Raw genomic sequence first — 15,729 nt, forward strand, 5'->3', positions numbered from 1 at the left:
TGCAGTGGGGTGTAAGTTTTTAAAATGTATAGACTTAAATGAAATTCCAGGAGCCTGTTGTTCAAAATATCTGCATGCAAGAATTGACCTTTCCAAACTTTCAAAGACTTCTGCTGACACCTTAGGGCAGTGGTGGGCAACCTGTGGCCCACGGGCCGTACCACCACTGCCTTATGGGAAAAGATTGCTCTTTATTTTTTTTTGAGAGCTTCTCTTCTTGCTGCTAATTTCTTACTTTCTGAGCCAAAATATCACACACGTATGTCACTGTCAGGCAAATGTGAAGTCACAGCAGATGAATGTCTTGGTTTGGGGAATAAGCACGGGGGGGGGGCTGGACATTATTTTCATTTTCTTCCCCTGTTTTTGTTACAGGGACATCAGCATGAAGACCCTCGGAAAATGACACAAGTGACATTGTCTATAAATAAAATATTTCTCAGATCTTTAAAAATATATTTATGATCCAGTTTTCATGGTTCAGCTATGGTTTTGTAGGTCTGAAATCTTGATGCCTCCCTCTAAACTTAAAATATTGAGTGGAAAGTTTTGTGGTGTTAAATTGTAAATAGATGCAGTGTGCTCAAAAATAGTCTTGTTGATAATCGCCTTTCTGTTTTAGTTCTGGAGTGATTGCTATATATTTGCATAACTGGTAATTTTAGTATAGATAATATTTTAGCCCATTTGGGAAGTGTTCTATCAAACAGCTTTAGAGTGACAAGTCAATGAGAGAATTTTTTATTGTCCTTATGCTTTGTTTATATCACAAGTTTTATTCATGTTGGAAGATAAGAATCTCTTAATACAAGTGGTTCCTTCATGCACAAAGGATCCCTTCATTTAATTTTTAGTTTTCTCTCAAATGAATCCCCTAATAAATAGTGATTTTGTTTTTGCTGCCCAGTCTCTATATTCCATCTAATTTGTTGAGCCTTTTCTAATATTGGTATGTCCAGAACAGAATACCGTATTCTTAGGTAGTCTCCCCAGTGTAGGGAGAGTCTACTACCTCCTGTTCATGACATGAGATGTGCAGTCCAAAATCACAGTTATAAAATCATCAGCTTTATTTCTATTTGTATGTTGAATAAGGACTCTCTAGCTATCTCTTTAATAACATATCTGTTTGCAATGGATATTCTGGAATATGCTTTGCTTATAAATAAGAAATGGTTGACCAAAGAGACGATTCTTTTTTTATTTCCTCTTTCAGTTTGACATGTCAAGTTTAATTTAAAAATAGCCCTTAAAATAGAGTGGGGTAACTTATTCTTTTTGATAAATTAGACTTCCCCATTCTAATCTGTGCTCACAGCAGTGTGGGTTCTGCTGCTTCAGAATAATTTCATACCAATGCTATTATAAAATTGTATACGTTCTGTGCCTTGTTTGTTTGTAACAGGAGATCCTATTTCAGTCAGGTGGAGTTCTGCAAGTGCTACCAATCCATCAGGTTTTGTTTACTATTTACTTCATCAGCGTCATTAAACACTGAAGATTGCATTTGTGTGTGTGGAAATGGGAGCTCAGCAGGAATGACATACATCATCTTTTCCATTTGAAAAATTGTCTGAGAAATAAAAGTATGAGTTGTATATAGATAGATTTTAAAGTGAACATTCAGTTGAGCTAAGGACCAGATGCAATTTGCACCTGTAACTGTTGAATTACAGATTTAAGTTACATGCCAAGGAGCCTGATCCAAAGCACATTGATGTCTGTTTGATTCTTGCCATTAATTTAATTGGATTTCAGATCTGGGCCAATCAGGATAATTTTACCCATAGTCAGTCAGATATATAGCTACTCAAATTTGGGCTCAGAGTTTAATTATGGATGCAAATAGCATCCACAGCAGGAAAACCACCCTTCTTAAAACTTACTCCTCTGTGTCTAGCATCATAATAGAAATGCTATAGTTGTGATAGAGGTTTAGAAAATAAATGCCATCTCAGTTTTCAGTATTTTTCCATACAACTGTGTTTTGGGTTGAAATTTCATAGGCTCTTTCTTAACCTAGGAATGGCTTACTTGTGTATAATAGCTTTCCCCATGCTAATCTGTGTTCACAGGAGTGTGGGTTCTGCTGCCTCAGAGATTTAGTAGTTATTGGAATTAGATACTAAAAATATGTAATGCTTGTCTAATTTAATTTCTCTCTGCTGCCTGTATTAGATTAGAGGCATTGTCAAAGAACATACTTTTTCAGTTAAATATTTTAGTTTTATTTTATACCCAGAAGTCTACAACATGTATTCTTACTTCTGAAGAATCTCTCTATTCATATTTTTCTTAGGTCTAGGTAACCAAAAATTAATCTCTTCCTAGGTGGCCAAAAATTAACAGAAATGAGCATTATCCTTGAATTCACAAAATTTCAATGGCAGATTGATCATTGTTTCCTCTCTGGCTTTTTACCACTACCTAGTCCTCATTACACCTGTTGTGCTGCTTAAAGATACTTGATGTTGCAGAGAGTAGTGCATCTTATTGTATAATGTGCTATTTTAACACTTTTTTCTCTTTTTGGTGGAGAGTATGTTAGTGTCTGTGTGACATGTAGGCAATTTTAATATATTAGGTAGGGTATCGATTTAACTAGCTTGTGCTATGAAGAGGCTATTATTTCAAAGCAGTGACTCAGATTGTCTAGATGGTGGAAGCGAAACTTCTTTGTAAAATGCTGTTGTAGAATTGAAAGAGAAATACTTAACAGAACTTCATTTGCTTGGTGGAATTAGCGTGAGAAGTATTTAGCATGTCTGTGGGTTTTATAAATTTTTTTTTTGCTGTTTTCTATTTGAGTTTTTAAAGACTGACCTGAAGTGTGTAATATGAAACCTTCTGTTTCTTAGTGTCACTGTACTTCCTGGGAAACTAATGAAGTTTATATCTTGCCTCATGACCAGTACCTGGGAGGCAATTATAGCAAAAATTCTTGCTTTATAGCAACATATGGTACTTTTTGTTGAGATTCTGAATTCTCTGTCACAGAGGTTCTTTCTTTTTCTTTGTGCATTCTATTTTTATAGAGTGTTTTGGTATTTTGTGGTCCACCTCCCCGACTATTTCTAATAATGACACCCTTAAGGCAACTATAGTAATTGCTTGCATGGAAATTGTTTTTTTTTAAGAAAGTACTTTATGTATTTTTAGCTGTCTTAAGGCAGTTGAGCAGCTTGAAATAAGGAGAAATTGCCACATGAGTGGTCATTTCTCTACATACCATTTAATAAATGCTCTGAGGCTCACCAGTAGTCCATGGACTAGAGTTTGACAAACTCTGCTGTGGCAGGGAGGAAGCAGTGGAGACAGGGAAGAGTATGACATGGTTGAGGGATGGGTTTCACCTTTTCATTTAGTACCTGATTTACGTAACTGTTGTATACAGGCTACAGTTTTCCTTCACTAGTTACTAAACCCATAGCCAGTAACCTGTTGTTTTAATTTTAACCCCTGATATGTAATAAGTGCTTTGTGACTTCATACACAGGAGTGAGGGTGTGTGTGTACAGGGAGAAAGTAAGAATGCAACCAGATTCCCTAATAATGTCAGAATAAAATCCCTGGTGGTCATACAATTACTAAACATAGTTTTTGTAACTTGTCCCTTCCTTGTATGTGGTGAATTCTCCTTTCAAGAAGGATTCAGTATGACTCAAGAGTCAACCCTAAGAGTTATTTCTAGCTGCAGCTGATGTATGCCAGAACTCAGTGTTGTAATGACTAGAACTGCTGATGCTTGCTGGTTTAAAAACAAAACAAACAAAAAAACCAAAACTCTGACCAGCCATAATGGTTTGTCATTGGATAACACTTGAGCTAATGAGTGAAAAATATTTTAAAGTCATAAAACCTAAATCTTAAGTTTGCAACATGTGATTGTGTGGGATTCCTTAACTGTTAGTGACATACCTTACTTTTTTTGTTTTTGTTCTAGCTGCTCTTCTGCAACGGCTAGCAGAATTGGAAAAAGTCAATGCAGAATTTCTGCGTACAAACCAGCAGCTTGAGCAAGAATTTAATCAAAAGAGGGCAAAATTTAAAGAGTTATACTTGGCTAAGGAAGGTAAGTTCTAGGCTCTCTGAATTATTTTTATGCTAAACCTTGAATAATCCCTGGTTAGAGAACAATCTTGGTAGTGTTAACCTTTTTTTTAAAGAATAGGGTTTAAAGCAGAGGTTTTCTTGCATTGGCAGTCGGTTGGTGAGATATCCTGGTTGACAGGTGGTAAGACACTGTTAAAGTCTCTTATTAGCCAACAGAAAATGTGAGTTTTCCTGCCAAACTTTTTTAAAGGCCAATATAAAGAGGCAAAGAGAAAAACCCTAACAGTTATCTGGTTACATAATTAGAGTTTCAGAATGTGTCAGCCACCTTTCTTTGTAATCTAATTTATGAAGATGTTGTTTTCTGTAATTATCACACAACTGTTCTCCTTCTATGTAGAAATCTTGAAATTGAGAGTTAATGTAAGGTGAAAAAGAGAGAGAAATTTAATTTGTTTGACTTTAAAGTATATACCCATACTGATGAGTCAGCAAATTATCTTGAAATGCACATAAAATTCCACAGTATCCTGCTTTTTAAAATAATGTGGGAGTTCTCAAACTCTCATAGCATAGACCACACTGTGATAGCATCTGCTGGACACCACCCCCCTCCAATTCACAATTGTGTAATGTCCTTGGGGCAATTACAGTAATTGCTTATATGGAAAAGGAATCTTAGGAAATTATTTTGATTAATTTTAAACTTCTGCTGATGGCTCCGATCATTGCCATTATTCTGTTTTTACAGCAATGACCACTAGTGGAAATTGTCTGGTTCCTTCTTGTTTCCAGCTATTTTTATAGTCATTTAGGCTCTTGACTACAGTAGAAGCAGTAGCTGGAAGAAAGGAAGTGGTGCCAAGCACCATGTGACCTGCCAGCTTTCCACTGACCACCATTAAATGCTTCACAGACAACAGTTTGGAAACCACTGAGTTAATACAAACCTACTGAAGTAAAAGTGTTTTTATCCTCTTTGACCAGTAACTAACAGGAACACTTAGAGAGACATTTTCCGTGTGCTTTTTCAGTTGTGGTCAGCTTATTACATGGTATGTAATTGTTTTATATCTTGAATGATTGATCAGTCTGATTAATTGTAATGTAAGCAGCTAAACTTACGTAACTTAAATTTGACATCTAAAAGTATTTATTTTTAATAACACTCTTTGAGGAAAATGCAAACCCCACTAGCTCATGTACTTGCTGTAGAAGAATGGAGAAAAGCAGCCATCTTCTATTTAAGTGCAGGGTTGATTTACTGACTCCTTTTAATCCTAACCGCTTTCTTGTTGTAAAAATATAAAAGAAAGTAAAGCCAAGAAAGATTTCATTGAAACTACAGCTTGCTTATTTTTCTGCTCTCATACGCATGTACAGCTGACATATTGAAGACCAGAGCATAGAGTGTTTTTCTAGCTATTGGGACAAGGGAAATGAAAATGTAAAGACAAGACACTGGTGGACTGTAGTCAGCAACAGCAACCTCCCTCCCCAAACTAAATCACTTTTCCTCTTGACGTTTTCTTCACTTAGGTGCTCAGACAGCAACATGAAAGGGGTGCTATTGAAAACTCTAACATAAGTACTTTGCCTTTTCAAGGCACTTTCCCTGCGTTGAAGAATTGTGGGTAGAATATCCCTTCTGTTGTGCATTGCCTTGTATAAGGAGCTCTGACCTTGATATGGCCTTTTGGGCACTATAGTAATACAAATAATAAAGAATAAAAATCTTAAAGCTTTTTACAAGGGTTAACTGATGACTGTTGGTAACATCCCTTTGAAGTAGACAACTACTCACCACCATTTTATGGATAGGGAAATTGAGGCAAAGAGAGATTAAACTATTATTTGAGGTCACACAGGCAGTATGTAGTAGAGTCAGAAACAGAATACAGCAAAGAATCCTGTGGCACCTTATAGACTAACAGACGTTTTGGAGCATGAGCTTTCGTGGGTGAATACCCACTTCCTCAGATGCAGATACATGCATCTGAGGAAGTGGGTATTCACCCACGAAAGCTCATGCTCCAAAACGTCTGTTAGTCTATAAGGTGCCACAGGATTCTTTGCTGCTTTTACAGATCCAGACTAACACGGCTACCCTCTGATACTAAACAGAATACAGATCGACTAGTTCCCAGTCCTGTATTGCAACTTCCTGCCATGTGACTGACTTCTTTACAATGTCCATTTTGGTAATTAGGCCATAGTAGTGGTGGTGTGAGTGGCAGTGTGGGCAAACAAATATTAAAGCATAGTGACAGCAATTACCATTAATGGACTTCTCTTCACTAGAAAATCAGTGCGTTACAACATAACCTTGAGAAGTCATGATGTTAAAAACCATAAGTCAGCGTAGGTGGGGACACATCTTATTTAACATGTCAGCTGGTTGTGGGTAAAACTCTTCTGGAACCATAGCCATCTTCTATGGGCTCTAATACTTTGGTCTAACTTCAGTTGTTGTGTTTTGTGTATAGGTGCCGGCTGGTGGTGGTGATGGCCTGTGACATACAGGAGGTCAGACTAAATGATCTCATTGTCTCGTCTGACCTTAAACTCTATGAGTGTGACTCAGTGTTCCTCTCTACACTGACTGCAAAGTCGCGTTTAACATTACATTAGTTAACGTGACTCCTTAAGGCTGCATTGTCACATTCAGTGAACACCAGCCCAGAGTGTGAACTGATATTTAACTTGTTTTATTAGCTTATCATTGGGGTGTCTCTTGAGGAAAATATTTCTGCAGCAGACTACAATGATGTATACATTACATTTAAGAATACAAAATGTGCACTTAAAAAAAAGCACACTAAAAATATTTTTATGTGAAACACCTTAGTCTGATCTACCTAGTTCCATAAGACGTTTCAGTAAAGCATGCAAGGTCAGGAATTTAGTAATGTAAAGAGTTTTTGTTTAAATAGAGCAGGGGTTGAGACTAGAGTATTATGAGGTATGAAAGGAAAAAGAGATTGATTGAAAGCAGTAGAACTATAAACATAAAGCTGATAAACTAAACATTGCTATAAAAGCTGGAAATAACTACACAAACGTTATTCGGGAAAGGAAGTTGTCATAATAGTAATAGTCAAGGTGCCTTGTACTTTCCAGAATGCAGGATGCATTTTGTGGCAAAGTCCTTGGATTCTGTGGCAGTTTGGTATAGTAGCCTTCTGCAACAGCTTCCTTTAAATAAAAATGGAGGTTTTTATGAATTAAGTATGAAAACAAATAATATCAGCAAGTAGTCCTCTGTGTCTGTTTAGCTCATTTTTTTTAACACCTCCAGTTTCCAATACGCCAGATTTTTTTTTGCACTGACAACACCTCAACTGCATCAGCAGTGAGAAGGGGAAATGTCAGTTCTAGCAGTTGGGCAGGGTGAGCCTTTTTGCACTAGAGAAGCATGGGAAGCAGTTTGATATTGTGGGATCAGTACACTAGCTGCATGCTTCTGCTCAAATTATCATAGGTGAAATAGTTAGTGCTTGACATATAAATTCTTATCTTTAGGATTCAGACTTAATCCTCCAATGAGATGAATGGCATAGCTTACATCTTGCAGAGCTATTGTTTCAGGTTGTCTGCAGACTCTGGAAGATAATACATAATTTGTTTTATGCTCTGTTATATTTGAAAGTTATATTTGTAAGGGCGAGGAATGTGTTTTTAATGAAAGCTTAGATTCTTAGCACAGTTGTGATAAAGGGTCAGTTTTTCTGCAGATTGCAAGATTGTAGCATAATTGGGGTCCTGGTGGTAATACTTTGCAATTCTGTAGTGTCCCTAATAAGAGGATCACAAAGTGCTGTACAAAGTGTAAGTATCTCCTAAGGCTCCCACGAGGCAATAAGGTAGTGTCCCTATTTTACAGATAACTTCTGTATTTCAGTTTATGTAAGTGACATATCCAAGGTTATAAAGCAAAACCAAGCAATCTTCCTGACTTCAGTCCTATCCTCTGACTTCCAGATCATGCTCATTTCCAGTGTGTCTACTTCCCAGCAAGTATTCCCAGTATGTGAGTTACATGACAGTGAAGTAGTTAAAAGTCCAATTAGCTAAATTGGCATATTGATTGATAAGTGGTATTTACAGTGTCTGCTTTGTAGTAGTGTCTTCAGTCTCTACACTGCATGAATGAGAAACAAATAAAAAAGGAACTGGATGAACAGAGAAACCTGGAATGTTACTTAAAGATTTTCTTTAACTGTCATGGATGATGTTTAAAACTTCAGACTCACTCTTGTTTTCCTTTACTAAAACACCAATTTCTGTTGGAGCAGATAGAGCTGCACGTCAAACTGAATTTGTTAACTAAATTAAATGGAAGCGGAGGGCAACAAAAATGAATAGGGAGCTGGAGCACATGACTTATGAGGAGAGGCTGAGGGGATTGTTTAGTCTGCAGAAGAGAAGAATGAGGGGGGATTTGATAGCTGCTTTTAGCTACCTTAAAGGGGATTCCAAAGAGGATGGATCTAGACTGTTCTCAGTGGCAGCAGATGACAGAACAAGGAGCAGTGGTCTCAAGTTGCAGTAGGGGAGGTTTAGGTTGGATATTAGGAAAAACTTTTTCACTAGGCGTGAGGTGAAGCACTGGAATGGGTTACCTAGGGAGATGGTGGAATCTCCTTCCGTAGAGGTTTTTAAGGTCAGGCTTGACAAAGCCCTGGCTGGGATGATTTAGTTGGGGATTGGTCCTGCTTTGAGCAGGGGGTTGGACTAGATGCCCCCTGAGGTCCCTTCCAACCCTGATATTCTGTAATTCTATGAACACATGATTTCAGAGGACCTGAAAAGGCAAAATGCAATACTGCAAGCAGCACAAGATGATCTAGGACATCTGCGGACACAACTGTTGGAAGCCCAGGCTGAAATGGAGAACATCAAAGCCATAGCTACAGTATCTGAGAATACGAAGCAGGAAGCTATTGATGAGGTGAAGAGGCAGTGGCAAGAAGAAGTTGCTTCACTCCAAGCAATTATGAAAGGTAAGGCCAGAGGATGCCAGCTAACTACTTCAGTTACAGCAAGGTAAAGTACCATATTAATAGCTGATGTTATTGTTCTTGATGCTGTACAGCAGTGGTTCTCAGCCAGCGGTACACATACTCCTAGGGGTAGGCAGACATCTTCCAGGGTTTACTCAACTCATCTAGATCAGTGTTTCTCAACTTGGAGTTGCTGGATGGGTTTAGGGGGGTCATAAGCAAGGCAGTTGCCTGGGGCCACATGCCACAGGAGGCCCTTCGAAGCTAAGTGACATGCTTCAGCCCCGAGCGTAGGGCTTGGGCTTCAGACAAGACTCACAAGCGAAACAAAGGCTCAGGTATCGCACTGAAATGTAAGTACCGCATATTCCAATTGATTTATTTTATAGTTCTATGGTCAAAATGAGAAAGTAAGCATTTTTCAGTAATAGTGTGCTGTGATAATTTTGTATTTTTTATGACTGATTTTTGTAATCAGGTAGTTTTTAAGTGAGATGAAACTTGGGGCATGCCAGACAAATCAGACTCCTGAGAGGGAGAACAGTAGTCTGGAAAGGCTGAGAACCACTGCTGTACAGAATGTGCAGTTTGTGCTGTGGAAGTTACATTAAGCACAATGGTGATTTCAGGCTTTAGCTGACCAATTCCAATTCTTGCAATATGTACTGGGAAATTCTTAGCTTGTATGGACCATTCTTCAGGTACTGAGAATATAGCCATTCCTCCTTCACAAAGACAAGTAATGGTATATGTGACCTGGTTTGTCTGACAGCAGCTTCAGGATGACTTGTTTCTCTGCTTTGGCATGCAAAATTGTCTTCGCCAAACATTTAAATGTCCCTCCATTGCCAACGCATTGGCTCTTCCCATGTCTTGTGGCTAAATATGTCATCATACTTTCTTTTTTCTCCTGCAACAATATAGAATATGTCATATAGATCACATTCTAGCATGCCGCACACTGATTACTCTTGATACAAACTACCTGTAAGGAGGAACATGCAGACAGTAATTTAGGACATAACCACTATTGTGATAACTATTTTTGCTAGGGGTACACAAAGTGATCACAGTAGTCTGAGTTTCACCTGCTGGGTGTATGTATTGCAGAAACCTGCCTCGTTACATATTTACTCTAGAGAATACAGCTTTTCGTGTATTTCGGCGTGGCAGGTGGGGCTGCTCTGCATCACCTCCTTGTGGGATCAGTCTGGTGCATTAGGCATTCACTGCTTTAGTCTGAACGTTTTGGCTGCCTGCTGAGACCAGGAAACCCATGCAGTAAGCTTGACATCAGTCTTTCAACAGTGAAATGACAACTCAGGATTTGGCTGTGTGTGCCTCTTTAATTAAAGAAAGGAAAACCTCACATGCAGGCACTTTGTTGTAGCACTTGAAGGCAAGGCCCTGACCTGCTGGGTTAATACTGAGAAGGCCTTCCAATCTTCCCCAGTTCTGCCACTGACGAGAAGTAGGCAAGCCTTTTTAACTGGACTGCTGGCTCTTGATTGATCAGTATTTCCTGCAGGCCTGTGGAGCGTAGTCTGAGTGGATTTTCCCTAAGCAGAGAATGTCAGGGCTCTGATGCCTGCTGTAGGGCGTAGAGAGGATCTGATACACTCTGTCACAGTTGGCAAGTAAACATAATTTGGCTTGTTAATACACAAATAACAGAACTAGACCAGTTCTCAACCAGGAGTACAGGTATCGCTGAAGGTACACAGAGGTGTTCCAGGGGTACTCAACTCATCTAGATCAGTATTTCTAAACCTGGGGGTTGCAACAGGTTTAGCCAGGTTGCAAATGCAGGACCGGTGTTAGGGGGTAGCAAGCAGGGTAGTTGCCTGGGGCACCACGCCACAAGGAGCTCTGCAAAGCTCAGTTACGTGTTTCAACCCCAGCTCAGGGTTTAGACAAGGCTCACAAATGAAACACAAGCTCAAGTGTCAAACTATATTTTTATGTCTGATTTTGTAAGTTTTCAAGTGAGGTGAAACTTGGGGTACTCAAGACAAATCAGACTCTTGAAAGGGGTACAATAGTCTGGAAAGGTTGAGAACCACTGAACTAGACTACTGTAGAAGACCCTGGAGTCCCCAGCCAAGATCAAGGCTCCATTGTGTTAGGTGTCATACATACAGGTATTACCTGCCTTGAATAATTTACATAGATTAAATTTAAATAGATAAGCAGAGTTACCTGAGAAGGTTTAGTGCTTTCTGTGTTTTGGGGATGTGGAAGTTTGTGTTTTGTTGTTCCTTTTTTTTAAGAGGATTTTGGTTATTTGCTTAGTGTTTAGATGGCTGTGGGTAGATTTTGTAAATCAAAATAGAAATAGCATATTTGAGCAGCATGACTCTTGACATGAATATAGGAGGTTATTTAAATTAATGATGTTAATCTAGAGTACATTTGGATCTGTTGAGTTATTGGTAGCTTTCTTGGCAAGGTGCAGTTCATTGCAGTTGTGGTTAGTTCTTTGTTCAATGTGATCAACTAGAAGGTATGACAGGTCTCCACTGCAATCTACAGAAGCATATAGCATATCATAGGGCACACTAAATACTACCGTTGCTGTCTTGGATTGCCTGTGCCGAGTTGAGGCCCTTAAATAGTTATTTTTAAATAGATATATCCTGTAAAAATTTTCTTTACATAATGATTTCGTTTAGAAGATCATTGTCTGACTCTTCTTTTTTTTTTTTTCTCAGAATAGAGATCCTTTAAAAATGTGGACAGTTTACTTGTTTTATTTAAAAACAAAATCCTGAATTCTATATTAAATTTTAGGATGATAAAGATGCCTGTAGACCTGTTTTAGTGGTAGAAATTCTGTAGTTTTACTGATTTTTTTTTTTCACTAGCAGAATGCTGCATGATCTGCAAAGGTTCAGAAGTTCTGTTGAATCATGTTTTTATGTCCCTGTAACTGTTTCTGGGAATGGAATCTAACACACTCTGAGGACAAGGTCAAGTCTATAACATGTGACATATCTCAAGATACATGTATGAGATATAGCTTATTTCTAGATTTCCCTGCTCTTCGTGAGGTTGCAATACTGCAAAGATAGTGTACTCAGCCTCTGGAGGGAAAGGGAATCATTTGAATCGCTTCATAGAGATGCTCTTGGCCAATTAAGAATATTTTATTATTCCTATAAGTGGAGTTTCAGGCAGTCCTCAGCCAGAAGGGCAGTATCTATTATACAGGACTCTGGGGAAACAGAAAGAAGACAAAACATGAAAAAGATACAGCCTTGAGTGTCGCATAGAATTGAAAGGATTGTACAACGCAAACAGCAAGCTTTACACAAACATTCTGTATGTAAGATTGAGACTTTCTTTGGAACTGCATAATTTGTAGTCTTACACTTTATAACTTACCTGATCAATGAAAGTTTCTGTGACATTGCTTTATAGAAACTGTTCGTGACTATGAGCTCCAGTTTCATCACAGGCTGGAGCAAGAGAGAGCTCAGTGGGGCCAATACCGGGAAAATGTTGAAAGGGAAATAGCAGAGTTGAGAAGGCGGCTATCTGAAGGTCAAGAAGAGGAAAATCTGGAAAATGAAATGAAAAAGGTATGCTGAAATAAATCTCTAAATGTAAAGTGAGATGATAGATATCTGTTAATGAAAACGTTTCTACTCTTTCAGAGTAATTAGAAAGAGCAGTAAGGTCTAGTCCTGCAAACCCTTATGTATTTGTTCCCATTGAAGTCCATAAAACCTGATTCTGCAGTTGTACATGCAAAGTATTACTATTTTATTCTCAACCCTGAACTTGTAACTAGGACTATTGGAAATCTTTTGGGGGAATTTTAGGATTTGGGGGAGCCCTTGCATTAGATTCTGTGGAAATCTTCACAAAAAACTATAGTCAGATGAGTAAACTAGGAACTGTTTTCGTTTTTTTAAAAAATATTGTTTCAGATAATAGATTTAGTCTTTGCCATATATCAATGATTTGGAATCTTAAAATATATTATATAAACCTCTGCTGGAGATGACCAAAGGTGCCAGACTTCAAGGCATCTTTTAAAGACTAGATTAATCTTCCTTTAAATAGCATTGCCTAACATAATAGTGACTTTTTTTTTTCTAAATCAAATACAAGATAAGATTTGCATAACAGGAAACCTACCACTTTATCCTTAGTCTGAATGCCTGTGAGAGTCAGATTGTAATATATTTTTTCTCCTTTGATAGCAGTTTTATGTTTAAAGCAAGCAGAGATGAGGAAAAATGGCATCTTTGCCCTCTTGCTGCTATATTATGGCGAGAGATTGGCACTGTAAATGATACAGTGGATTTTGAGCTCTGAAATTCTCTGAAGCCTAAAAATTGCCCATGCTAGTCATTAGAATCTCACGGGTTTTGGTTGAACGCTTTTTTTCACACACCCCCCCCCCTTCCTGCAGTCCTTACGGCTGCCTTAAATGTGAACACTTCTGTTTTTGTTTTGAATAACAGGTCCTGAGTGTAAAAACATCCTGTTTTGTCTAAATTCTCTGTTTAAAAAAAAAAATCTTTGTAATTTAAGATGTCAGGCATCAGGATTGATTAGATAAGAACCCTGAGCTTTTAGCAAATTTAATGAAAATTTTAGTTGAAACAATCCTTTAGAAGGAAGCCATCTGAATCGCAAATGAGTCTCAGATTTCCATAAAAATAAAATTCAATAAGGAATTGAATAAATGTGGACTGACAGATCTGACCTGTTTATCTGCATGTCATTCAAAAATGGGGGAAAAAAATTAGAAACTAGCTGGTCTGCTTGGTTTTTTGGTTTGATTGCTGCTGAGCTGAAGCTGTTGCTAACTGCTACTTAATAGCTTCTTTAGTATTATACACTTATTATGGTAGTACCCAAAGTCCGCAGGCAGGATTGGACTGCCTGTGTGCTGAGTGCTGTACAAACAAAATAAGGACACAGTCTCTGCTCTACAGAGCTTATAGTTGAAAAGATGTAGTTCCACAGCTTGTTGCACGAGTAAATTAACAAATTGCCATAAACACCAATGTTCTCAACAAAATTCCCTTAAAAATACAAAGAGAGTGATCCAACAGATTGTTCATAGTGCCAAAAACCTTTCTCTCTGCTGCATTTATGCTTTGTATTAACAGAGTTTGAGCTTGCAGGTTACTCAGGTTGTTGCACAGCAACTAACCTAAACTAGGAGTTGGCCTCAGTACCAGCCAGTTCCTATCCAGAGCTCCTAGGATAGTAAGGTAAATATTACAGCATTTGTAAACTCAGCTTTGTAAAAAAAAGAAAATAAATATGAACAATTATCCTAAAATGGAAACTCTGAGTATCTTGGGGAACCTTTTAAAAAGATCTCCAAACTCAGATGAACCTGAAGGAGGGAAAAGGAAAAGCTGGTAAATGGGCCCGGTGACATAGTTTAAGCAGGGTGTTTTAGCTGCACTTTTAAGGCATGAGCTTTTCCTGGACAAGAGAGAACTTTTTGTTCCTCATCATAGAAGTTTCAGATTTTTTACTCAGAGGTTTAATTAATGCTTAAAACAAAAATAAGGTGAAATGGACTCCTTTTAGGAAAAAGAAGGAAATGGCTGGCCTGCAAAGAGAGAATGGGTGAATCACATGTGAATGAAAGAACTAAACGTTCATTCAACTCCACACAAGGCCTGTAACCCCCAAAGGAGGCACTCTTAATCTCCTTCGTTGCTTTGGCTCAGATATTTGATACTTTACGTGTCTGGCTCCACTTTCAAAATAACACTTATGTTCCATCCCGCAGAGGAGCAGGAGTAGGGTTTGTTCATCCACTGAGTTCATAAGTTCCATTCTCAGGACAGATGTCTTTAAAAATGAAAAGCCTAGTCTTCTCAGCATTATCCTTTGCATTTCTCTGAAAAGTGGCCCCCCTCATCCTTCCGAAACAGGTTCTTTTCATCTTGCGACCAACAAAATATAATAATCCTGCCAGGATTGTAAGTAGGCCCAGCCCCAGCATAAGATGCAGAATAGGCATAATATTAAAGACGGAAAGAAAAACAGGAAGTTCAAAATAAGTATAACATTGTCCAGCTTACACTGTAGTGGTTGGGGAAATGGACAGTGAAGTGCTGACAGCACAATGGCATATTTGTCAGCCAGAATTTAAATTGTTTGGTTCTCTTGTTTGAGTTTTATCACAGTTGAATCTTGCTGCTTAATTTGGCTATAAAAATAATTAAAATAAGTGAATCCATGAAACGTACTGCAAGCATGTGTTTAGTAACTGTCCTTGGTGGTGGTATGGTCATTATTTTTTCCCTCAATGGGAAGAGGGTAGATGGTAAAAACAGAATGTGCAAACAACTGAAAGTTTAGTGAATATTTTTTAAGTTTTGTATGTGTTGTGAACTTGGCTTTGTGTGTAATTAATTTTAAGGTTTCTTCTAGAGAGGCAGTTTCTTCTTCATGCTGAGGTCCACAGATCCATTACAATATGTGCTTTGGCCTACTTGCAGCTTGGGGGTAAAACCACATCTGTCATTCACTGCCAGCCTTGCTGCCTGAAGTTCTTTCTTTCCAGTTTTTTCTGCCTCCCTTGCAGCAGGTGGCTCCACCATAACTCCCAGCTGTAGAGTTTTCTGAGGGACATTCCAAACTTTTATTTTAAATTTTAGATGAATAATTTGGCTTGTTAGTGTGATTGGGTCGC

At 38.2% G+C, this 15,729-nt stretch overlaps 1 protein-coding gene across 6 annotated transcripts in view; it reads left to right on the forward strand.

Annotated features, from left to right (window-relative positions):
- Positions 1–15,729, forward strand: part of RABEP1 (rabaptin, RAB GTPase binding effector protein 1) — a 79,170-nt gene that overhangs the window by 18,802 nt on the left and 44,639 nt on the right. For 2 of the 6 annotated variants that reach the window (XM_050929397.1, XM_050929398.1), the window contains exons 2-5: positions 3,944–4,072; positions 4,172–4,234; positions 8,853–9,056; positions 12,477–12,637. In XM_050929397.1, coding sequence (XP_050785354.1) covers positions 3,944–4,072; positions 4,172–4,234; positions 8,853–9,056; positions 12,477–12,637 — 557 coding nt within the window. Of the gene's footprint in view, positions 1–3,943; positions 4,073–4,171; positions 4,235–8,852; positions 9,057–11,923; positions 12,026–12,476; positions 12,638–15,729 lie in introns of those variants that run through there. The other 4 variants (XM_050929399.1, XM_050929400.1, XM_050929402.1 and 1 more) reach the window with 3 other exon arrangements.

The sequence above is a fragment of the Gopherus flavomarginatus genome, chromosome 19 (assembly GCF_025201925.1).
Source record: "Gopherus flavomarginatus isolate rGopFla2 chromosome 19, rGopFla2.mat.asm, whole genome shotgun sequence".
Classification (NCBI taxonomy): domain Eukaryota; kingdom Metazoa; phylum Chordata; order Testudines; family Testudinidae; genus Gopherus; species Gopherus flavomarginatus.